This window comes from Lissotriton vulgaris, chromosome 6 (assembly GCF_964263255.1).
Source record: "Lissotriton vulgaris chromosome 6, aLisVul1.2, whole genome shotgun sequence".
Lineage (NCBI taxonomy): Eukaryota > Metazoa > Chordata > Amphibia > Caudata > Salamandridae > Lissotriton > Lissotriton vulgaris.
This window is the reverse complement of record NC_141694.1, coordinates 1,019,708,834-1,019,734,810: the sequence shown is the minus strand read 5'-3', so window position 1 is coordinate 1,019,734,810 and position 25,977 is coordinate 1,019,708,834. Positions and strand designations below refer to the sequence as shown.

Sequence of the window (25,977 nt, the reverse complement as noted above, 5' to 3'; positions counted from 1 at the left end):
GTATGGCACTTGTTAATTTCTCCTGGGGAGGGGTAAATGGCCTCAAAAGGGTTGTTGTTAGTTCAGACCTCCCAGTGGACTGTCTTTTGGGCAATGATTTGGAATCCTCCCTATGGTCAGATGTGGAGTATAGGACTCATGTGGAGATGTTAGGTTTGTCAGCACATGTCCTTGCTGTGACTAGGTCACAGGCCAAGAAATGCCCAGCTGAACTAGTGCTGGATCCTGGAACAATGGACCAGACACTAACCAAGAGTAAGAACAGTAGGGGTAAGGCAGTGCCTTCCCCCTTGCCTCAAGGTGAGGATCAGCTCTCACAGGAGACTGACCCAAAGACCCCAGAAGGAACTGCCCTAGAGGAACTTGAGCCTGAACAGGTTGAGTTTATTGGGGCAGGGGGACCTTCCAGGGCAGACTTGAGGCAGGCACAATTAGACTGTTCATCTCTTGAACCCCTCAGACAGCAGGCTGCTGCTGAGGCTGCAGGGAATGCCACAGGTGCCCATAAAGTGTATTGGGACGATGGACTCCTTTACTCTGAGGCAAGAGACCCCAAGCCTGGTGCTACCAGGAGGCTGGTCATCCCCTTGTCTCTGAGAGGTTTCCTTCTCACCTTGGCCCATGAAATTCCTCTTGCAGGTCACTTAGGCCAGAACAAGACTTGGGACAGGCTTGTCCCACACTTTCACTGGCCCCATATGTCTGAGGACACTAATGAGTTTTGTCGCTCATGTGTCACCTGTCAAGCCAGTGGCAAATCAGGTGGCACAACAAAGGCCCCCCTTATACCACTACCTGTGGTGGGGGTATCCTTTGAAAGAGTGGGGATTGACATTGTTGGACCAATGGACCCCCCAACAGCATCTGGGCACAGATTTATACTGGTGGTAGTGGATCATGCCACCAGGTATCCAGAAGCTATTCCCCTTAGGACCACTACAGCTCCTGTTGTGGCCAAGGCCCTACTCTCAGTTTTTACTAGAGTGGGGTTTCCTAAGGAGGTTGTCTCTGACAGAGGTGCAAACTTTATGTCAGGATACCTGACTGCAATGTGGAAGGAGTGTGGTGTCAATTACAAATCCACCACCCCCTATCACCCACAGTGCAATGGGCTTGTTGAGAGATTCAACAAGACCCTCAAAGGGATGATAAAAGGGTTACCTGAAAAGCTTAGGCGAAGATGGGACATCCTTTTACCCTGCCTTTTGTTTGCTTACAGAGAGGTCCCACAGAAGGGGGTTGGCTACAGCCCTTTTGAACTTCTATTTGGGCATCCTGTAAGAGGACCCCTGTGTCTTGTGAAGGAAGGATGGGAGAGACCTCTCAAAAAGCCTAAGCAAGACATAGTGGACTATGTACTTGGTCTCCGCTCCAGGATGGCAGAGTACATGGAAAAGGCATCTAAAAACCTTGAGGCTAGCCAAGAACTACAAAAAGCTTGGCATGACCAAAAGGCTGTCCTGACTGTGTATCACCCAGGACAGAAGGTGTGGGTGTTGGAGCCAGTGGCTCCAACAGCTCTCCAAGACAAATGGTCTGGACCCTACACCATTCTTGAACAGAAGGGAGAGGTCACCTACCTGGTGGACCTTGAAACTCCCAGGAGCCCTCACAGAGTACTTCATGTGAACAGGCTCAAGGCATTTGTTGACAGGGAGGACATGAGCTTGCTCATGGCCACAGATGAGGGACAGGAGGAAGAGAGTGACCCTCTCCCAGACCTGGTCACTCAGAACCCTGATGATGGGTCAGTAGATGGTGTAGTCTTTTCTGACAGCCTCTCTGAACATCAGCAAGAGGATTGTAAACAGGTTCTTCAATCCTTCAGACAAATGTTCTCTCTGACACCCAGTCAGACAAACTGGTGCACCCATGAGGTGGACACTGGTGACAGTCTGCCTATAAAGAGTAAAATCTACAGGCAACCTGACCACGCCAGGGACTGCATAAAGACAGAAGTATAAAAGATGTTGGAATTGGGAGTCAATGAACCCTCAGAGAGCCCTTGGGCTATTCCTGTAGATCTGAAAGAAACAGGTTAGTATTAGATTCCTTACCTTAGAATATCCCCAGGCGTCAGTCTGGATCCGGAAACTTTTGGGTAGCGGTAGGCGTCGTCTGCAGGCGTCCCCTGCGGCTCCGCGTCCGTCGTTGGCGTCGTGCGCCGTGATGACGTCGCTGGAGTATATAGACGCCGCCTCCGCGTGCTGACGTCAGTTCTTCTTTTTTCCGCGCCAGTTAGCGCTGATCCCAAGAGCAGTACTCCGGTCTTTTGACCAAGTTTTTTTGATCTTTTTGATCTTTTGAATCTTCTACGGTGCCGGTAGGATGCCCGGTTTTAAGAACTGTGACGACTGTGACCGGACGATGTCGGTCACGGATCATCACCGACTCTGTCTCCGGTGCCTGGGCCCCGACCACGACGTGGACGCCTGCGTCGACTGCCGGGCCTTGACGAATAAAGCTAGGCGGGAGCGGTCCCGCAAGTTGCTCGAGCTCCGGGTGTCGGCCCGCGTCGAGAGCGGTCCCGGTCCGGCCGGAAGTCAAGGGAGCGATCGACGGAGCGGTAGCGGAGCCGTCACTGGCGCTCCGAGAGTCGTCACCATTCATCTGGTTCCTCAGGTAGGAAGCACAAAAAGTCGGGGCGTCGTCATCGAACCCCCGACTCCCCCCGACGTTCGCGCGATGCGGCCGGGGGTTTTGGTGGCCCCGCCGCTCCGCGTGAGTCGTCGACGCGGCCTGCTCCATACCCTGCGGTCCCTGGGCAGGGCGCGTACCCCGAGGAGATAAAGGCGTTCCTCGTGGCCATGAGGGCTCTTTCTCCTCCGGCGGGTTCTGCGGCGCCTTCGGTCCCTGTGAACCCGTCCGGGGGCCCTAGCGGCTCGGGTGACCCTGCCTCGACGCCGTCGGGTGCTCCGGCGCCGCCGACGGCTCCGATCCCGGCGCCGCAGGGCCCCTCGGGGTTGACGCCGGCTGTTCAACCGGCCTCTCCGGCGCCGATTCCATCGGGGCAACCCCTGGCGCCGCCCCCGCGCGGCGCCGGTTCCCCGGCGCCTGCTCCGGGTGGCGCCGTCCCCATTCCCTCTCCGAATCCGGACGCGGAGTCGGACCGGCGTCGTTCGACGCCGATGGGGCCTGTGAACCCCGAGGAGCCGGTCTACATTGTTGATTCCGAATATGGTGAGAATGTAGAATACGGAGAGGGGTGGGAGAGGTCTGAGGACCCTCTGACACGCGAGTGTCAGTACGACATGGACTGGACGGGTGACTTGGGTGATGCCAGTAATCTTGATGACTCCCCCAACCCTGGCTTTGTCTCGCCTCCTACCGTGGCTACGGAGGAAGGGGCTGCCTATTCAGTGGTGTTGATGAGGGCTGCCAAGGCCTTAAACCTTGTGCTCCCCGTCGCGGCCGTGAGGACTAACATCCTCACTGAGGTACTCAAACCGCAGTCATGCCCACAGGAGCCACTGCTGCCGTTCAACGAGGCCTTAACTGACGTTCTTTTGGGCACGTGGTCCAGGCCCGCTTCAGGTTCGCCTGTTGCTAGGAACGTGGCCAGACGCCACCGTCCGTGTTCGGACGACCCCAAGTTTCTGTCCACCCACCCCACCCCTGAGAGTCTGGTGATCCAGGCCTCCACCTCCCAGACTGCATTCCCGTCGGCCCCGCCCGACAGGGAATCAAAGAGGTACGACCAGTATGGCAAAAAGGTCTTCTCGTCCCTGAGTCTGGGACTGCGGTCTTCCAACACCGCGTGCCTCTTGGGCCGCTACACCCACTCTCTGTGGGATACGGTCGCGGACCTGCTGCCTGAATGCCCGCTGGAGGTACGGGCTAAGCTCGGCAAGGCTATGATTGAAGGCCGAGACGCAGCAAGATACTCCATCAGGTGTGGTCTTGATACGACCTACTCGCTGGGCAGAGCGATGTCCACGACGGTGGCGATTCGTCGCCACGCCTGGCTGAGATCCGCCAACTTCTCGGCTGATGTCCAGAATGCCTTAATGGACATGCCGTTTGATGGCAGTCGCCTGTTTGGCGACAAAGCGGACCACGCGCTGGAGCGCTTCAAGGACTCCATGGTCACGGCCAAGTCCTTAGGTCTCTCGACCCAGCGCCAGCAAACGGGTTCGTTTTGCTCCTTTCGTGGCCAAGGAAGGGGCGGTCCCACACGTGCTGCCAGCCACGCGCCGCAACAGACTTATCAACGCGGTGGCGGCCGTGGAAACCGCCGTGGTGGCGGTCGGGGACAGCGGCGAGGTCAGGCCACACCTCCCCCCGCAGCATCTGCCACTAAATCCTCCTAGTCCGTGCTTTCAGGCCCATGTGACGCCGGTGGGAGGCAGGGTTCGCCATCACCTCTCCCACTGGCGAACAATAACATCGGACAGATGGGTGCTGCAGCTCGTCCGAAGGGACTACTCCCTCCCCTTCGAGACAACTCCTCCAGCCATGCCACCGCAGAACCACCGTGTGTCGGGGGACCACTTGGCACTTCTGAGGGAGGAAGTTACGGCCCTCTTGGCCAAGGGGGCCATCGAGCACGTTCCTGGGCCAGAAGTAGGACGTGGTTGCTATTCCCACTACTTTCTGGTACCCAAGAAGGACAAAGGGGGCCTACGTCCTATCTTGGATCTAAGGAACGTCAACGGCTTCCTCCGGAAGGAGAAGTTCAAGATGTTGACTTTAGCTCAGGTCTTGGCTGCTCTAGACCCGCAAGACTGGATGGTAGCGTTGGACTTGCAGGATGCGTATTTTCACATCCCCGTCCTGCCGGCCCACCTGCGTTACCTGCGGTTCACGGTAGGCCTCGAGCATTTTCAGGTTATCGTGCTCCCCTTCGGCCTTACAAGCGCCCCACGGGTGTTCACCAAGGTGATGGCGGTGGTCGCAGCTCATCTGAGCAGATTGGGGGTCTCAGTCTTCCCCTATCTACACGACTGGTTGTTGAAGGCGGGCTCGCCCCAGACAGTCGTCCACCACCTTCAGATGACGGCAGACCTCCTGAACGAGCTGGGGTTCTCAATCAATGTGCCGAAATCACACCTGTGTCCCTCTCAAAAGCTCCTTTTCATCGGAGCGGTTCTCGACTCGGCGCATTTTCGGGTCTATCCTCCCGAACGGCGAGTCCAGGATATACAGGCTTTGATTCCCATCTTTCAGCCGTTATCCCGGGTTTCGGTCAGGTTGACGCTGCGGCTGCTGGGGCTGATGGCTTCCTGCATCCTTCTGGTGCATCACGCCCGGTGGCGGATGCGGGCTCTGCAGTGGGACCTGAAGTTTCAGTGGGCCCAGCATCAGGGCAATCTGTCCGACCATGTCTTGATCTCAGAGGGCACTGCAAGACAACTGCAGTGGTGGCTTACGGACCGCGATTGAGTCAGAGGCAGATCCCTCTCCCTTCCCCAACCGGAGCACGTTGTTGTGACGGACACGTCCCTCCAGGGCTGGGGAGGCCACCTGGGAGAGGCAGAGATCAGAGGCATCTGGTCTCCGGCGGAGTCCCGGCTCCATATAAACGTGTTGGAGCTCCGGGCGATTCGTTTGGCACTGAAAGCATTCCTCCCCTTTGTCAACGGGAGTGTAGTACAGGTGTTCACGGACAACACCACCGCCATGTGGTACTGCAACAAGCAGGGCGGGGTGGGGTTGTGGATCCTTTGCCAGGAGGCTCTGCGCCTCTGGCAATGGCTGGAACGTCAGGGCGTGACTCTGACGGTTCAACACCTGGCAGGTTCTCTGAACGCCAGGGTGGACGAACTCAGCCGTCGGTGCTCGATGGATCACGAATGGCGTCTGAACTCGGATGTGGCGCAAGGCCTCTTTCGGCAATGGGGAGAGCCTTGGTTAGATCTATTCGCCACAGAAGAGAACGCGCAATGTCATCAGTTCTGCGCGTTGGAGTTTCCAAGACGGCACTCGCACGGCGACGCCTTTCGGCGCGAGTGGAGTTGCGGTCTGTTATACGCCTTTCCGCCTATACCACTTCTGCCCAGAGTGCTGAAGAAGATCAGGCGCGACCGGGCCCAAGTCATCCTTGTGGCTCCGGACTGGGCTCGAAGGTACTGGTATCCTGAGCTACTCAGCATGTCAGTCGGTCCCCCGATCCGCCTGCCCCTTCAGGAGGACCTTCTGTCGCAGCAGCATGGGACGGTCCTCCACCCGAACCTGTCCAGCCTCCACCTCCATGCGTGGAGATTGAGCGGCGGCAGTTGAGGCCATTTGACTTGCCTCCTGAAGTCTGTGATGTGCTTCTGGCAGCCAGGCGTTCCTCCACGAAATCGGTATACGCCTGTCGGTGGAACAAGTTTGTGGCATGGTGCACAGCAAAGGCTGTGGATCCTCTCTCTGCCCCTCTTTCTGAGGTTCTTCTCTTCCTTCTTTCTCTTGCCCAGCAGGGCTCTGCTCTGGGCACTATCAAGGGCTACCTTTCTGCCCTTTCGGCCTTTCTGAGGCTGCCTGATCAACCTTCTTTGTTCAAGTCCCCCATTGTAACAAGATTCTTGAAGGGCATCACACACATGTATCCACCTGTTCCGTTTGTGATGCCTCAGTGGGACTTGAACCTGGTTCTAACCTTCTTGATGTGTGCTCCCTTTGAGCCACTTCATTCCTGTCCTCTCCGTCTCCTGACTTTAAAGACGGCCTTCCTGGTTGCCATCACCTCTGCCAGGAGGGTGAGTGAGCTCCAGGCTCTTTCTGTCAAACCTCCTTTCATGTCCATTCATCCAGACAAGGTGGCTCTGAGAACTAGACCTTCTTTCCTGCCCAAAGTTGTCTCTGCTTTTCACATCGGGCAGTCCATCACCCTCCCTTCCTTCTTCCCGCCTCCGCATCCTTCAAAGGATGAAGAATGGCTCTATCGTCTGGACCCAAAACGTGCGCTTTCATTTTATATGGATCGCACACGCCAGTTCCGGGTGGATGACCAACTGTTTGTTGGCTACGTGGGTGCGAAGAAGGGACGGGCGGTACATAAACGGACCATCTCTCGGTGGGTCGTTCTGTGCATCAAAGCGTGCTACTCTTTGGCTCGGAAGGAGCCTCCTGTTGGGCTGAGGGCCCATTCCACTCGGGCCACGGCAGCTACTACTGCCCTGGGTCGGGGAGTCCCCTTGCAGGACATTTGCCAGGCGGCTACGTGGGCCTCGCTGCACACCTTTGCGAGGCACTACTGCCTGGACAGTCAAGTCCGGAGGGATGGCTTCTTTGGCCGTTCTGTCCTCCAGGACTTTCTGGTGTAGGATTGTATTGGTTCGCAGACCCACCACCGGGGTTGGTATTGCTGGGGTATCTATTCTAAGGTAAGGAATCTAATACTAACCTGTTTCTTTCAGATGAACAAGTTACTTTCCTTCGGTAACGATATATCTGTAAGAAACAGTAGTTAGTATTAGATTCCTTACCGCCCCACCCACCCTCCCCGTTCTGCTAACTGATACCTAGGGTTAAGGACATCCCTTTCAGGGCCCTAGTTTCAAATGGCACCAGTGTTGGTTCTCACATGGCTCTGCGTGTTCTGGCGCGGAAAAGCTGTGTGCAAAGAACTGACGTCAGCGCGCGGAGGCGGCGTCTATATACTCCAGCGACGTCATCACGGCGCACGACGCCAACGACGGACGCGGAGCCGCAGGGGACGCCTGCAGACGACGCCTACCGACGCGCAGGGGTACTGCTACGCAAAAGTTTCCGGATCCAGGCTGATGCCTGGGGATATTCTAAGGTAAGGAATCTAATACTAACTACTGTTTCTTACAGATATATCGTTACCGAAGGTAGTGCCTAAACCTCACACCCAGGATGGTAAGAGAGAGATGAGGTTTTGTGTAGACTACAGGGGTCTCAATGCTGTCACTAAGACAGATGCCCGTCTAATACCAAGAGCAGATGAACTCATAGATAAGTTGGCTTCTGCCACATTCTTGAGTACATTTGACTTGACAGCTGGTTATTGGCAAATCAGGTTAGCTGAGGATACCAAGGCCAAAACAGCATTTTCTACCCCAGGAGGTCATTACCAATTTGTGGTGATGCCCTTTGGTTTGAAAAATGCACCTGCCACTTTTCAAAGGTTGGTGAACCAAGTTCTCACTGGGTTGGATGACTAATGTGCAGCATATCTAGATGATATTGCTGTCTTTAGCTCCACCTGGGAGGATCACCTGATCCATCTGAGGAAAGTTTTGGAGGCCCTGCAAAAGGCAGGCCTCACTATCAAGGCCACCAAGTGCCAGATAGGGCAGAGTCAAGTTGTATACATGGGCCACCTTGTAGGTGAAGGCCAAGTTCAACCTTTGGAGAGCAAGATACAGGCCATAAAGGACTGGGCTCCTCCAACCACCCAGACACAGATCAGAGCTTTCTTGGGCCTGTCTGGTTACTATAGGAAATTTGTCAGAAATTATGGAACCATTGTGACTCCACTTAATGACCTGACAAGTAAGAAAATGCCAAAGAAAGTTCAGTGGACAGTTAGCTGTCAGAAGGCATTTGATGACCTAAAGCAGGCCATGTGCACTGCACCTATTCTCAAGAGTCCAGACTACTCCAAGCCATTCATTGTCCAAACAGATGCTTCTGAGTTGGGTGTGGGAGCTGTTCTTTCTCAACTGAATATTGATGGTCATGATAAGCCCATTGCTTTTATAAGTAGAAGGCTGACCCCTAGAGAGAAACGTTGGTCAGCTATAGAGAGGGAGGCCTTTGCTGTGGTTTGGGCCCTGAAGAAGTTGAGGCCATACTTGTTTGGCACTCACTTCAAGATTCAGACCGACCATAAGCCCCTCTTATGGCTAAATCAAATGAAGGGTGAAAACCCCAAACTTCTTAGGTGGTCCATTTCCCTACAGGGGATGGACTTTACAGTGGAGCACCGCCCAGGGACTGACCATGGTAATGCAGATGGTCTCTCCCAGTACTTCCACTTAGAACAAGAAGACTCACCTGGTCAAGGTTAGTTTAATGTCCCTAAGTTTGGGGGGGGGGTTATGTAGGAGAGTGGGGTCTGCAATCCTATGGTCACCCCCGATTTTTGCTTTTTGCTTCACTGGTTTACGACTTTCCCTGGCTGTGGGCCTGCTAATCAGACCCACAGCCTAGCTGTTCTCTCTCTAAATTGACAAGTATGTACTTTAGGTGCATTTACCAATTGGTACTGGGCCACCTTATCAGTCCCTGTACAGCATACCTTAGTTATCCAGGGCATAGGTGTACCCAGGGCCTTCCAGGGACTGCAGCATGTATTATGCCACCCCTGGCTGGCCACCCAAATCTGACACAACTAGCTGCACGACAGCTGGGGCAAGGTGGTGTAATCACCCTTTGCTTTAGATATAGTATTCCTATATCTAACCCTAAAATGGGCACATATATTCCTATCAGTCACTCCTATGGCAGGCCTTATCAATCCTGAAGGCAGAGTGCTTGGAATTATGTGAGATGGTGCTCTGGCATGAGCTGAGCCCGTTTGCAGCTTGCGGAACAAAGTCCTAATAGCTGTTCCATGATAACGCTATACCATATACTCTTAAGTGCATTATGAACCTCGCGGTCAAATGCTAACTTTGGCATAGCATCATCAAAACATGTCGAGTAAGGTGTCATACAAATTGGAATACTAACCCCTCGCCAATTCTGGCGACGGGGTTAGCATTCCACCCTTCTAGAGGGACACGACATGTATGTAACTGTGAACCCCGGTTAAAGTTAACTCGAGCCTCAGCATCACAAAATGGATGCTGCCACCACAGACACAAGTCTGACCGCCTGCTGCTGGGAGTCCTTCCAGCGAGGGAGGTTTAGACAAAGGGTTTCCTGCCTTGGGAGGTGCGAGCACCACCCCAGACAGGATTTTGTGTATTAGGTAGGACAGGGCTCAAAGAAATGAGACATGCCTGGGGCACACAAGGTGCCCTGTGCATACACCGGTCAGAACCAGTTCCTATGGCACTCCAGCCCCAGAGCTGGCGCAAGACCGGACAAAGGAAAGGGGGTGTAACCACCCCCCTTCCTGGTCCCACCCAGAGGAGGGACCTAGTCGTAGTGCAGCCCCCTTTAGCCGGATAAAGGTAGGAGCTGGGCCCATTCCAAATCAGATTATCCTGAACAACTTCCCAAGAAGAAACTCTGGACTTCGACGTTCTGCTCCACAGAAGACTGAAGATATCTCCCTTGTGGGCAAGGAGTGTCCACCCTGCACCAGCAGGCACCATCAGCGTACAGCGGCTTCCCTTTGTCGTCTTCCTGCATGGATCCAGACTTCAGAGCCCGACGAGACCCGGATTCCCAGACCTCTCCGACCTCTACCCACATCTGCAGCACAGCTGAGACCCGTGGGTGTGACGAGACACGTGGGACCGGCCATCTTGGAAGAAGCAGCACTTCGCTCCAGCACGACTTCAGAGGCATCCTCGTCCAAGTGCTTTGGGGACTGAGAAGCCCCGACCCCGAGCAGCTCCTGCATCGAAGATCAGCCCTCCAGCATCCACGAGATCTGCGGGGGGCCCTTCTGCCTTGTTGCTGCTCGACGCGTTGTCTGGCCACTTGCCGGCTGGCGTGTGACCTCCTAGACGACGAACTCCGACAACTTTGCTACTGGTCTTGTTGCTCCAGACTGGCCCTTGCTCCCTTCCAAAAGAGGAGCACCCCGGACCCTCCTGGTCCACGCCAGACGCCGTTTCCACTCACCGTGTGGGTTGCCTTTGCCAAGGCCTATTGAACCTGAATCCGGAGACGACACCGCCAACAGCGAGAGCCTGCGTGGGACAGCTCGTGCCTCCATCCTGGTCGTCGAAGACACCACCTGGACCACGTGGCTGCAGAGACAAGCGTCCACCTTCACCTGATCGCGACAACGACATCTGGTTCCACTCCTGGCTCCACTCCAGTCACTGGCTAGTGACTTTGAACATTGTCCCCTCTGCTTTCAGGTACTTCCCTTCACTGATCCACCCTTGGATCACACCGGACATCTTCCTCCTGACCGCCTACAGCATCTTTTCCTCCAGGCTCCATAGACTTCAACGCCGGAACCCGACACGACTTGGCACCTATGCACCCACAGCCTGTGGGTGAGGTAACACGAGCATTTCGGTGCTCAAGGGTAGCTTGACTCTCCTAGTGTCCAGTTCCACAGTCGTTTTAGTCCTATCTAGTCAGGGACGTCCGTACTCACCTTTTCTTTAAACTGTACAGTCCATAGACGATTGTACGCATCTCGCGTGTGAGTTCACACTCTGCACACGCGTCCCATGGACCTCCTATTACTTACCTCCAGTTAGTATAGCGTGGTCCCAGTGATCCTACAGCCTCTGGACAGCTCCATTCCTTTGATTGACTTTCGCATTCCATTTATCTAGTATATGGTTTGTTACGCCCCTCAGGCGTTCTTGTAAATACTGTGCGAACTCGTATTTCCTTTCAAGTATTGTCATGTGCTTAGCCCTCTGACCTCATAAAGAGTTCAGAGGTGTATGTTAGTTAATAAATATCTGTTTATTTTCATAACAACCTGTGTGGTGTCCTTTCACTTGGTATTCAAGGGGTTATATGTGGTAAAACAGCTGGCTTCACATGCCATTCAAAGTTTATCCTAAAGACTGCTTTTGTCCACGCTACTAGGATAGCTGGTCTATAAGGTTGACTTACTACCAATCACCATAAGGGTTGTTTGGACTGATACAAGGTGATCACTAGAACTAGTGAGCATCATATATCAGGCCAACTTCTCACACGGGATGCCCGAGTTCAAGCCCTGTGCCAACTGCAACCGAGTGATGTCGGTTACCGACCCCCATCGCCGGTGCCTACATTGCCTGGGGCCCGACCACGATGACAAGTCGTGCCCCGACTGCCGGGCCTTGACGTCGAAGGCTAGGTGGTAGCTGTCCTGTAAGCACCTCGAGCTCCGGCAGGCGGCCCGTGCCGCTCGAGGTCCCGTTCCGGAAGGAAGTCGAGGGACTGGGGGTTGGGCCGGAGTCATCATAGCTCGGTGAGTCGACACCACTCGTCGGGCTCCAAGTCCTCAGGTAAGAGGCACAAGAAGTCGAAGAGGCGACATCGCTCTTCTGACTCCCCCCGACGCTCGCACGACGGGGCTGAGGGTTCGGGTGACACCGCCCGCGCGGCTCCGCCGGAGCCGCAGGCATCGCGGCCTGCTTCATACCCACCGTCCCTGGGCAGAACGCGACGCCTGAGGACATCGAGGCCTTCCTCATGGCCATGAGGTCGCTCACTCCTCCGTCGGGTTCCACAGCGCCTTCGGACCACGCGGCCCCGACTGGGAGCCCTAGCGGGCCGGGTGCTTCGGCTCCGGCGCCGTCGGGTGCTTCGGTCCCGCCGCCGTCGGCGACTTAGGTCCCGGCGCCGCAAGGCCCCACTGGATCCGGTTACGGATCCGGGTCGCCGCTGGTCGACCTTACGACCCCGCCGGCGTCGACCACTAGGATGTCACCCCCGGTGCCGTCCTCGTACGACGCCGTCCCTGGTCCAACCCTCGGGCCGGATCCGACGCCGGAGCGGGGTCGCTCGACGCCGCATTCGGCACCTGCCGAAGAGGAATTCTTAGAAGATCTGGGTCTATCCTTTACCCCTGAATATCGGGAGATGGACAACGAGGGAGGCTGGGAGGGGTCTGAGGACCCTCTGGCACGTGAGTGCCAGTCATTTCAGGACTGGACACAGGAACTACGGGAGGCCAGTGGCCTGGATACCTCCCCAGACACTGGTTTTGTCTCCCCTCCTACTGTGGCTACGGAGGAGGGGCCTACTTATGCTGTGGTGCTGATGAGGACAGCCAAGGCCTTGGCTCTTGAGCTCCCCGTTGGACCGGTGAGGTCTAACATCCTCACAGAGGTCCTTAAACCGCAGGTAAGCTCCCCAGAGCCTCTACTGCCGTTTAATGAGGCTCTCACGGACAACCTGTTGGGCACTTGGTCCAAGCCCACTACAGATCTGCCTGTAGATAGGAACGTCGCTAGGCGCCACCGCCCTGCTCCGGGCAACCCTAGTTTCTTGTCCACCCACCCCACCCCGAGAGCCTGGTTATCCAGGCCTCTACTTCCCAATCCGCATTTCTGACCGCACCTCCGGATCGGGAATTCAAGAGGTATGAACAATTCGGCAAGAAGATGTTCTCCTCCCTTAGTTTGGGATTGGGGTCGGTCAATACCGCGTGCCTCTTGGGCCGTTACACCCACTCTCTGTGGGATACGGTTGCGGCCGTGCTGCCTGAGTGCCCGGAGGGAGCCCGGGTGAAGCTCGCTCAAGTCCTCGCGGAGGGAAGAGACGCAGCACGGTACTCCATACGATGTGGACTGGATACCCCGGACTCACTGAGGAGAGCGATTTCCACGTCTGTGGCGGTTCGCCGCCACACCTGGATGAGGTCCGCCAACTTCTCGGCCGATGTCCAGAACACCCTTATGGACATGCCGTTCGATGGCAGCCACCTCTTCGGTGGCAAGGCAGATCATGCGCTGGAACGCTTTAAGGACTCCAGGGCTACGGCCAAGTCCTTGGGCCTGTCGGCCCAGCGTCAGCAATCTTCTGCCCAGTGTTCCTTTCGTGGCCACGGAAGCGGCGCCCCCACACGTTCTGCCAGCCACAGGCCGCAGGCTACCATTCAGCGCGGCGGCGGGCGTGGTTACCGTCACTGCGGTAACCGGGTACAACGGCGCGGCCAGTCCACATCCACCCCCGCAGCATCCGCCTCAAAGCCTTCCTAGTCTGAGCTTTCAGGCCCATTTGACGCCAGTGGGGGGCAGGGTTCGCCATCACCTCCTCCACTGGTGCTCCATCACATCGGACAGGTGGGTGCTGCAAATCGTCCGAAGGGGCTACTCCCTCCCCTTCGAGGCGACCCCTCCAGCCATGCCACCGCAGAACCACCGCATGCCGGGGGATCACTTAAAGCTTCTGCAAGAGGAAGTTACGGCCCTCTTGGCCAAGGGGGCCATTGAGCACGTTCCTGGGCCAGAAGTAGGGTGTGGTTGTTACTCCCACTACTTTCTGGTTCCCAAGAAGGGCAGAGGGGGTCTACGCCCTATCTTGGACCTACGGAACGTCAACGGCTTCCTCCGGAAGGAGAAGTTCAAGATGCTGACTTTGGCTCAGGTCTTAGCTGCCTTGTACCCAGTAGACTGGATGGTAGCGTTGGACTTGCAGGACGCATATTTTCATATCCTCGTCCTGCCAGCCCACCGGCGCTACCTGCGGTTCACGGTAGGCCACGAGCACTTTCAGTTTACCGTGCTCCCCTTCGGCCTTACCAGCGCCCCATGGGTGTTCACGAAAGTGATGGCGGTGGTCGCAGCTCATCTGCGCAGGTTAGGGGTTTCATTCTTCCCCTACCTCGACGACTGGTTGTTGAAGGCGGGTTCGCCCCAGACAGTCGTCAGCCTCCTCCAGACTACGGCCGACCTCCTGCACCTGCTGGAGTTCTCCATCAATGTGCCGAAGTCGCACCTGTGTCCCTCTCAGAAGCTCCTCTTCATCAGAGCGGTTCTAGACTGGGCGCAGTTTCAGGTTTATCCTCCCGAAAAGCGGGTTCGGGATATTCAGGCACTGATTCCGATCTTTCAGCCGTTATCCCGAGTCTCTGTCAGGTTGACGCTGCGGCTTCTGAGGCTGATGACCTCCTGCATCCTTCTGGTGCATCACGCCCGGTGGCGGATGCGGACTCTGCAGTGGGACCTGAAGTTTCAGTGGGCCCAGCATCAGGGCAACTTGTCCGACCATGTCTTGATCTCGGAGGGCACTGCAGGACAGTTGCAGTGGTGGCTCACGGACTGCGATTGGGTCTGCAGCCGATCCCTCTCCCTACCCAACCGGAGCACGTAGTTGTGACGGACGCGTCCCTCCAGGGCTGGGGGGGCCACATGGGAGAGGCGGAGATCAGAGGACTCTGGTCTCCGGCGGAGTCCCGACTCCATATCAACCTTCTGGAGCTGCGGGCGATCCGGCTTGCACTGAAGGCATTCCTCCCCTCTGTCTGGGGGAGTGTAGTGCAGGTGTTCACGGACAACACCAACGCCATGTGGTACTGCAACAAACAGGGCGGGGTGGGATCGTGGACCCTATGCCACAGGCTCTGCTCCTCTGGCAGTGGCTGGAACATTAGGGCGTGACCCTGGTGGTTCAACACCTGGCAGGTTCCCTAAACGCCAGGGCGGACAAACTCAGCCGTCGGTGCATGATGGATCACGAATGGCGTCTGAACTCGGACGTGGCGCAAGGTCTCTTTCAGCTATGGGGAGAGCCTTGGTTAGATCTATTCGCCACAGAAGAGAACTCGCAATGTCATCAGTTCTGCACGTTTGAATTTCCAAAGCGGCACTCGCTCAGCGACGCATTTTGTCGCGAGTGGAGTTGCGGTCTGTTGTACGCATTTCCGCCTATACCACTTCTGCCCAGAGTGCTGAAGAAGATCAGGCGCGACCTGGCCCAAGTCATCCTTGTGGCTCCGGACTGGGCACGAAGATACTGGTATCCCGAGCTACTCAGCATGTCAGTTGATCCCCCGATTCGTCTGCCTCTTCAGGGGGACCTTCTGTCGCAGCAGCAGGGGACGGTCCACCACCCGAACCTGGCCAGCCTCCACCTCCATCCGGGGAAATTGAGCGGCGACAGTTGAGGCCATTTGACTTGCCTCCTGAAGTCTGTGATGTTATTCTGGCAATAACAAAAGTAGAGAGTAAGGAATTTCGTCCAAAGGGGCTGGACGGGGAATACTCCTGATCCCCTGATCAAGGAATTATTACAAACAGTTGGAGGAGTACCACCCGATGAGAGGAGAGAAGGCTCTTTTCCTGACAAGGAAACACTGTTCCTTTGTTAGTAAACCCCTCACACACCACCTAGTGGTGACTTGCTTCATCATCGGGGCCCACCCAAGTGGCCTAGCGTCACTTGGGTGTGCTTCAACACCTGGTTTACAGTGGAGCAGGTAGTGAAGTGTGGGGTGCAAAAAAACAGTGTGAATGTTAAAATTTTCCTGGTTAACACTTCAGTATTAGCTTTAATAAAAAGGTAACTGGACAAAGTTTAAAACATATGGTGAGATACTGGCAGGAGAGTTACGGCCTGTGTATCTCTGCTATGTGTTGGTCGACATGTTTCTACCTTATGGGGTAATCCCCGGTATTCCTCAGGACCAAAAACAAGGAAGTGGGAGGTGTGGGTCCCCTAAAAGACGCACCCTGTCCTAATTCCTTGGTCTTCCAGAAGATAAAACTGTATCTCTGGGAATTCACTCCTAAGGTTTAGGAGATGAACAAAAAACCTAGGGAAGGAAAAAGAAGTAAAGGAAGTAATTACTATCCTGTTACGAAATGCAGTGTTTTTGGTGAAAAAACGTCGTGCAGGTTGTCCTTTCGTTCCACGGTGGTGAATGGAAAAGGTGCCTTCTCAAGTAGAGGGCGTGTCTACTTATGGGGTGGGAGCGTGCTCATTTTTGTGAGAGTGCGCTGTGGTATTTGTATACCTATGGACGAGTCTGTGGTTGAGGCATGAGTGTCCTTAGTGCGTGCCTAGGTCAGCATGCTTTAATGAGGAAAGAATTTAGCGCGGTGCTTATAGTATTAACAGCGTGAGTTGTACTGCGCTTAAAACAATGCCATACATTCGGTAAAAGGATTGCAAAATTATCCTACTATGGATGCGTGGTGAACAAAAAGACATACAGGACTCTCACAAACATAAAACATATAGAGAGGCACGGAGCTGGACTCGACAGAGTCAGGGCTTACTTCAGTAATGCTCGTGATTGACTTCATCGAGCTGGGGGTAGGCACTTCACGTCTGCCAACGTATTCTATGTGGAGAAGTATGGATTCGATTAATCTCAACATGAGTAGATCTAATGGGCGTGAGCTGGGGCGTTCAAGGAATTAGTTCAGCCCCAGGGGAGGGAAAATCTACTTACAGTTCGTCGTGAAGAGCAAAGGCAAGTAGCCTACATCTACCATCCGCCGCTCGGTTAGGAATGAGTGAGCGAGCGCGGAGTAGATATCTCTGGGAAACCCGCTTCCGGGGTAGGTCACGTGACACTACGGGAGCCGGTGGGCGGGAGGTTGTCCGGGTGATCTAGGGACGCTGCGCATGCGTGATGGCTTAAGGTCTGCGCATGCGTCGGGTTGTCAGGGTGATCTAGAGACGCTGCGCATGCGTGTTGGCTTAATGTCTGTGCAAGCGTCGGGTAGTGGAAAACAGATGCGCTTGGGAACTAGAGGGGCAAAGGATGTCAGCATTGGCTAGCAGAGGGAAAAAGCCCATAGCTCCAAGGGTGTGCGAAAATTAACGGGAGACTAGGGGGCCGGTACAAGTATTGGACACAGCGGTACTCGTGGTGGTGTGACTGTACCCACGGGCTGGTGTTGTTCACAGTGCCCCAAGAACACATAGGGTGTCACACTCGAAGCTGTGGTTGTCAAAACAGTAGATCAATTTTGACATATTTCAAAAGGTTGAAGCCATTATTTGATTACAGAATTCCATGGTATGTTATCGTTGAGGCCCCGTTGGTGGGTGGAAAGTCTATATATCCACCTTTGTTCCTTCTCGAACAAGCGGGCTTGGATGTTAGGCCCTGGTGTCAACTGTTCTATTATCGTCCACCTTATGTCGTTTGTGGTGTGATGGGCCGTCAGAAAATGATCCGTTAGTTTGGTCATGTTCTTTTTACATCTGATTGTGCTTCTGTGTTCACAGATGCGTTGTTTAATTTTTCGTGTCGTCATGCCCACGTATGGTTTTCCGCAGGTGCAGGTGATAAGATAAATGACGTTACTGCTGTTGCAGTTAGTTTGTGCCCTTTGCTCCCAAACCTTTCCTGGTTCCAAAACTATGGTCTTTGTGTTTTCTGTCATGTGACAGACACTACAGTTTCCGCATCGTGAATGGCCCGTGACTGGTGGGAGACCCCATATCTGTGTCAAGGTTGGGTCACTGTTGCTTTTGTTTTGTCTTGGTCTTGTGTTAACCAGAGTGTTTTTCAGGCTCTGAGCTTTTTTATATGAGAAGAGAGGTTTCTCCCACTTGAAGGATCCAGAGTTGACTATTGGCCAATGTTTCTTAATGCTTTTGCTGACCATGTTGGAGATAGCATTGTATGTGGTAACACATGTGAGAGGTGTGTTGTCATTGTCTTTTGTGATTTCCTCCAACAGAGCTTGGCAAGGTTGATTTCTTGCTCGTTTTTGGCATTTAGTAGTGATCTTTGTGGGGTATCCGCGTTGTGTGAGTTTGACCGTCAGGTCTTTGGCCTGTTCTTTGTAGTCATTAAGTTTACTGCAGTTCCTGCGTAGTCTTAGATACTGTCCATAAGGGAGGTTTTCCCTTAATGGACGGGGGTGAAAACTTTCAAATCTCAACAGGTTATTTTTTGCGGTAGGTTTGAAATGAGTTTTGGTAGTCAGACCTTCTTGTTCTCTTCTGATCTCAATGTCAAGGAAAATCATTTCATTATTACTCACATTGTGGGTAAAGTGAAGATGTTGGTCGCAAGTGTTGAGCCAAGTGATAAATTGTGTTAGAATTTCTGGTGGACCCTTCCAAATCGTAAGCACATCATCTATATATCTGCGCCAGAACTTGATGTTTTCCAGATATGGGTTGGCGGGTGAGAGGATGTATTTTTGCTCGAAATCGTATACATACAATCCCGCTATGCTGGGCGCAAAAACACTGCCCATAGACGTGCCGCCTATCTGCAGGTACAGGGACCCTTCGAACTCAAAGAAATTTCTTTTGAGTGCCAAGGTTGCACATTTGATTATGAATTCCCTTGGTGTTCTATGTTCCCAATTAGTTTGTTCTAATGTTCCTTTGAGAACATTGATGGTGGCATCCTGGGGAATATTGGTGTAAAGGCTTTCAATATCGAAGCTGACCAAGATCATATCCTCTTCCATTTTGATGGTTTCCAGGAGTGTTAGGAGACTTTTGGTGTCTTTAAGGTAAGTGCTGGTTCCTTGGACTATCGGTTTCAAGAAGTAGTCACAGAACCTGGAAAGAGGTTCTAGTAGTGAGCCTATACCAGACACTATGGGTCTGCCCGGGGGTGGTGTCTTGTTCTTATGCATCTTAGGGACCACATAGAAGTACGGTATTTTAGCTTCCGTCTTAGTGAGGTAATCTGCTTCTTGTTTAGAAATGTGTCCTAAGTTTTCAGCTTCTTCCACTAGTTCCACTATTTCCCTTCTCAGATCGTCTGAATGTGCAACCTTGGCACTCAAAAGAAATTTCTTTGAGTTCGAAGGGTCCCTGTACCTGCAGATAGGCGGCACGTCTATGGGCAGTGTTTTTGCGCCCAGCATAGCGGGATTGTATGTATACGATTTCGAGCAAAAATACATCCTCTCACCCGCCAACCCATATCTGGAAAACATCAAGTTCTGGCGCAGATATATAGATGATGTGCTTACGATTTGGAAGGGTCCACCAGAAATTCTAACACAATTTATCACTTGGCTCAACACTTGCGACCAACATCTTCACTTTACCCACAATGTGAGTAATAATGAAATGATTTTCCTTGACATTGAGATCAGAAGAGAACAAGAAGGTCTGACTACCAAAACTCATTTCAAACCTACCGCAAAAAATAACCTGTTGAGATTTGAAAGTTTTCACCCCCATCCATTAAGGGAAAACCTCCCTTATGGACAGTATCTAAGACTACGCAGGAACTGCAGTAAACTTAATGACTACAAAGAACAGGCCAAAGACCTGACGGTCAAACTCACACAACGCGGATACCCCACAAAGATCACTACTAAATGCCAAAAACGAGCAAGAAATCAACCTCGCCAAGCTCTGTTGGAGGAAATCACAAAAGACAATGACAACACACCTCTCACATGTGTTACCACATACAATGCTATCTCCAACATGGTCAGCAAAAGCATTAAGAAACATTGGCCAATAGTCAACTCTGGATCCTTCAAGTGGGAGAAACCTCTCTTCTCATATAAAAAAGCTCAGAGCCTGAAAAACACTCTGGTTAACACAAGACCAAGACAAAACAAAAGCAACAGTGACCCAACCTTGACACAGATATGGGGTCTCCCACCAGTTACGGGCCATTCACGATGCGGAAACTGTAGTGTCTGTCACTTGACAGAAAACACAAAGACCATAGTTTTGGAACCAGGAAAGGTTTGGGAGCAAAGGGCACAAACTAACTGCAACAGCAGTAACGTCATTTATCTTATCACCTGCGGAAAACCATACGTGAGCATGACGGCACGAAAAATTAAACAACGCATCTGTGAACACAGAAGCACAATCAGATGTAAAAAGAACATGACCAAACTAACGGATCATTTTCTGACGGCCCATCACACCACAAACGACATGAGGTGGACGATAATAGAACAGTTGACACCAGGGCCTAACATCCAAGCCCGCTTGTTCGAGAAGGAACAAAGGTGGATATATAGACTTTCCACCCACCAACGGGGCCTCAACGATAACATACCATGGAATTCTGTAATCAAATAATGGCTTCAACCTTTTGAAATATGTCAAAATTGATCTACTGTTTTGACAACCACAGCTTCGAGTGTGACACCCTATGTGTTCTTGGGGCACTGTGAACAACACCAGCCCGTGGGTACAGTCACACCACCACGAGTACCGCTGTGTCCAATACTTGTACCGGCCCCCTAGTCTCCCGTTAATTTTCGCACACCCTTGGAGCTATGGGCTTTTTCCCTCCGCTAGCCAATGCTGACATCCTTTGCCCCTCTAGTTCCCAAGCGCATCTGTTTTCCACTACCCGACGCTTGCACAGACATTAAGCCAACACGCATGCGCAGCGTCTCTAGATCACCCTGACAACCCGACGCATGCGCAGACCTTAAGCCATCACGCATGCGCAGCGTCCCTAGATCACCCGGACAACCTCCCGCCCACCGGCTCCCGTAGTGTCACGTGACCTACCCCGGAAGCGGGTTTCCCAGAGATATCTCCTCCGCGCTCGCTCACTCATTCCTAACCGAGCGGCGGATGGTAGATGTAGGCTACTTGCCTTTGCTCTTCACGACGAACTGTAAGTAGATTTTCCCTCCCCTGGGGCTGAACTAATTCCTTGAACGCCCCAGCTCACGCCCATTAGATCTACTCATGTTGAGATTAATCGAATCCATACTTCTCCACATAGAATACGTTGGCAGACGTGAAGTGCCTACCCCCAGCTCGATGAAGTCAATCACGAGCATTACTGAAGTAAGCCCTGACTCTGTCGAGTCCAGCTCTGTGCCTCTCTATGTTTTATGTTTGTGAGAGTCCTGTATGTCTTTTTGTTCACCACGCATCCATAGTAGGATAATTTTGCAATCCTTTTACCGAATGTATGGCATTGTTTTAAGCGCAGTACAACTCACGCTGTTAATACTATAAGCACCGCGCTAAATTCTTTCCTCATTAAAGCATGCTGACCTAGGCACGCACTAAGGACACTCATGCCTCAACCACAGACTCGTCCATAGGTATACAAATACCACAGCGCACTCTCACAAAAATGAGCACGCTCCCACCCCATAAGTAGACACGCCCTCTACTTGAGAAGGCACCTTTTCCATTCACCACCGTGGAACGAAAGGACAACCTGCACAACGTTTTTTCACCAAAAACACTGCACTTCGTAACAGGATAGTAATTACTTCCTTTACTTCTTTTTCCTTCCCTAGGTTTTTTGTTCATCTCCTAAACCTTAGGAGTGAATTCCCAGAGATACAGTTTTATCTTCTGGAAGACCAAGGAATTAGGACAGGGTGCGTCTTTTAGGGGACCCACACCTCCCACTTCCTTGTTTTTGGTCCTGAGGAATACCGGGGATTACCCCATAAGGTAGAAACATGTCGACCAACACATAGCAGAGATACACAGGCCGTAACTCCCCTGCCAGTATCTCACCATATGTTTTAAACTTTGTCCAGTTACCTTTTTATTAAAGCTAATACTGAAGTGTTAACCAGGACAATTTTAACATTCACACTGTTTTTTTGCACCCCACACTTCACTACCTGCTCCACTGTAAACCAGGTGTTGAAGCACACCCAAGTGACGCTAGGCCACTTGGGTGGGCCCCGATGATGAAGCAAGTCACCACTAGGTGGTGAGTGAGGGGTTTACTAACAAAGGAACAGTGTTTCCTTGTCAGGAAAAGAGCCTTCTCTCCTCTCATCGGGTGGTACTCCTCCAACTGTTTGTAATAAATGTTATTCTGGCAGCCAGGCGTCCCTCCACAAAATTTTTATACGCCTGCAGGTGAAACAAATTTATGGCATAGTGCACAGCAAAGGCTGTGGATCCACTCTCTGCCCCTCTTTCTGAGGTTCTCCTCTTTCTTCTTTCTCTTGCCCAACAGGGCTCTGCTCTGGGCACTCTAAAGGGCTCCCTCTCTGCCATTTCCGCCTTCTTAAGGCTACCTAATCAGCCCTCTTTGTTCAAGTCCCCAGTTGTAAATAGGTTCTTGAAGGGCATCACTCATATGTTCCTTCCTGTTCCTTTCTTGAAGCCTCAGTGAGACTTGAACCTTGTCCTGACTTATCTGATGTGCGCTCCCTTCGAGCCACTTCATAACTGTCCTCTTCGTCTTCTTACCCTTAAGACTGCCTTCCTGGTTGCCATCACCTCTGCCAGGAGAGTGAGTGAGCTCCAGGCCCTTTCTTCTAAACCTCTTTTCCTTTCTGTTCATCCGGACAAAGTTGTGTTGCGGACGCGACCCTCTTTCTTGCCCAAGGTAGTCACAGCCTTCCACATCGGGCAGTCCATCACCTTGCCCACCTTCTTTCCGCCTCCGCATCCCTCGAAAGAGGAAGAGAGGCTCCACCGTCTGGACCCAAAACGTGCGCTCTCATACTATCTGGATCGCACACACCAGTTCCGGGTGGATGACTAACTCTTTGTTGGTTACGTGGGCGCTAAGAAGGGACGGGCGGTGCACAAACGGACCATTTCCCGATGGGTCGTCTTGTGCATCAAGGCTTGTTATTCTTTGGCTAAAAAGGAGCCTCCTGTGGAGCTACGGGCCCATTCCACTCGGGGACAGCGGCTACTACTGCCCTGGGTCGGGGAGTCCCCTTGCAGGACATCTGTCAGGCAGCTACGTGGGCCTTGCTGCACTAGTTCGCAAGACACTACTGCCTGGACAGCCAAGTCCGGAGAGATGGCTTTTTCGGCCGTTCCGTTCTCCAGGCCTTTCTGGTGTGATCTTTTGTTCGCAGACCCACCACCGGGGTTGGTATTGCTGGGGTATCTATTCTAAGGTAAGGAATCTAATACTAACCTGTTTCTTTCAGATGCACAAGTTACTTACCTTCGGTAACGTTATATCTGTAGGAATCAGTAGTTAGTATTAGATTCCTTACCGCCCCACCCATCCTCCCCGTTCTGCGAACCGATATCTAGGGTTAAGGTAATTCTCTTTCAGGGCCCTAGTTTCATGGCACCAGTGTTGGTTTTTATCATGGCTCTGCGTTTCTGGAGCGGAAAAGCTGTGTATAAGAACTGACGACAGCCCGCGAGGGCGGCGTCTAAGTACTCCGGCGATGTCATCCCGGCACCAACAATGCCGACGACGGACCCTGAGCCGCAGACGACGCCTACCGACGCGCAAGGGTACTGCTATGCAAAATTGTCCGGATACAGTCTGACGCCTGGGGATATTCTAAGGTAAGGAATCTAATATTAACTACTGTTTCTTACAGATATAACTTTACCGAAGGTAAGTAACTTGTGCTTCAGCTCACCTCTCTTTTGATTGCCTGGAGGACTCATGTTATACTTCCATATACTACAAACATCATCCACCCAGGAGCATCTTCATGCAGGCCTACAGACCTAACTGTGAATTTAAATGTTCATTCTGGGGATCAAGCTGAAGAAGTAGCTGTCTTTGTGTTTGATGCTGACAGTGACACTGTAAAGCACTAACGGTTATTGTTACTGTGTTTTGAGTATGTCATTGGTATTGGAAATAATGGATCGAAAACTGATATCAGTATGCAAGAGTGGGTGCTTCATTGGGGTGGCAACTTCACAGAGACATCAGTTCCACCAGTGACACCTATCGTCAGGGAAGAGATATGGAGAAAAGCTTTCAAGCCCAGTCCGGTGCCTGGAGGAGTATTCAAAAAGACAATAATCTACAGGTAGATAGAGCATTCACCAGAAATATCATTTTTGTGGATAACTCACTTTCTATGTTTTTGTTGTGCTAGACTTGACATCAACCCTGAAAAAGTCAGGTTTCAAACCTTGCTGCTTCTGCCATGGGCATATGTTCATTTTGAACTCCCACAAGATGTTTTTGAGGTGTTTTGGGCCCAAGAACAACCCAGAGTTGTGTGAGCAGTGCTGCCGCCTGCACTCCAAGCTGGCCGAAAGGATCTGGAGGAGAATTCTATTCATGGTGCCTGCGTGCAATAAGCACTGGGCCTGGCGTAATTTGTGTTTCATTTCAAGGTCCAAGTCTCACTCATCCCCCTCCTATAAGTCGTCAAGAGCAAGCACAAGAAGCGATGGAAGCAAGATGACTGCACAACAAGGCACCCTTTCCATCTCAGCGTTAGGTCTCCAGACCGTTCCCCTCCTTAAGCAGATCCTCCTTCTTCGGAACTGGTGGACATCCCTCTGCCAGGAAATCGTATACTTGTCCTGGCTTCCACACCAGCCCTTCTTTTCAAGAGTCTAATGCTTTACCCACTCTGATGTATGTCTGTTAGCCTGCACCGACTGGTATCGTTGAGTATGGAGGGAAAGTACACACCCCTACATTCATTCACACAAAAAAATTTGGATAAACAAGTAAACGCTTCCCTGGAAACACTTGGAAAAGACCCTCATTAGCTAGTCAGTGCTTTACTGGGCAGTGACAGCCAAATAGAAGAGTGAGTGCTAAACTTATATTCACTCTAGCTCTCACAACACATCACCAACCACCTGCTACTCTCTTCTAAAGGCTCTCTTATTACATTGTGCTTTTTCATATTGTATGTCATGAATGTTATTTAGATGCTTATAAGGTTGAAAGCACAAACTGAAATTGCACAAAATGCGGAAACCTTTTTCAAAAATGTTTTCTGCCATATAAAAACAAATATATATATATATATATATTGTGTCTATAGCATTTGTACATATGACATCATAATTTAAATGTTGTATTTCAGCCACCAGAAATTGAAGTGGAGTCACAACTACATCTGTACGGCCACACAGCAGAGATCACCAGCTTAATTGTCTGTAAACCATACAGTGTGATGATCAGTGTCAGTAGGGATGGTACATGCATTATATGGGATTTAAACAGGTATTGCTATAAACAAATCAAACATGTTTACTTTGTAAAGCTGAATTTGAAGAGTTAATTTAAATATCGTATAATTGGAAGACAAGGGTGAGAGATTATATTGCCATTGCAGAAACTCTATTGTTTCATTTTCTGACTTTCTACTCTACCACAGGCCTTCCTTAAGTCTTCAGTTTTTAATTTTCCTAGCTTCTGCTAATGTTCTCTACTTTGAATGTTTTGTTCCTTTTTGTGAGGTTGATTTGATGTGATGGTACTTGTGTCATTCATGGCAAACTATTGAATATAATATGAGTAGGGGTTCCGTCTGTAGAATTGCTTTGCGGTTGCTTGAGAAAGAGATTCATGCAACAGTCATGGCTTAGGAATGGCTTTTTCATCTTTTGCATGCAAAATCAGTATCTGCTTTATTTATTTGTGACCGACAGACACTTGTAGATAAAGAGAGCTCTTCAGTTGAGCATTTCTGGTTATAGGTTTATGATGCATTTCAATGTGTGGCTGGCTAACATTTTCAAAGCAGACCTCTTGTTACAATTATTAATAACATGAAAGTAATAATCAGCAAGTAATGAAATCAATGCAGATAGAAATTGATTGTAAAAAAATTAAAAATAATGTAGGTGGTTGTAAATGGTACAGACATTTAACTTGTGTAA

General features: G+C 51.8%; 1 protein-coding gene across 3 annotated transcripts in view; it reads left to right on the top strand.

Annotated features, from left to right (window-relative positions):
* The window catches only part of LYST (lysosomal trafficking regulator), a 4,348,576-nt gene that overhangs the window by 3,802,990 nt on the left and 519,609 nt on the right, over nt 1-25,977 (top strand). For all 3 annotated transcript variants that reach the window (XM_086927077.1, XM_086927076.1, XM_086927078.1), the window contains one exon: nt 25,179-25,318. In XM_086927077.1, coding sequence (XP_086783203.1) covers nt 25,179-25,318 — 140 coding nt within the window. The remainder of the gene's footprint in view (nt 1-25,178; nt 25,319-25,977) is intronic.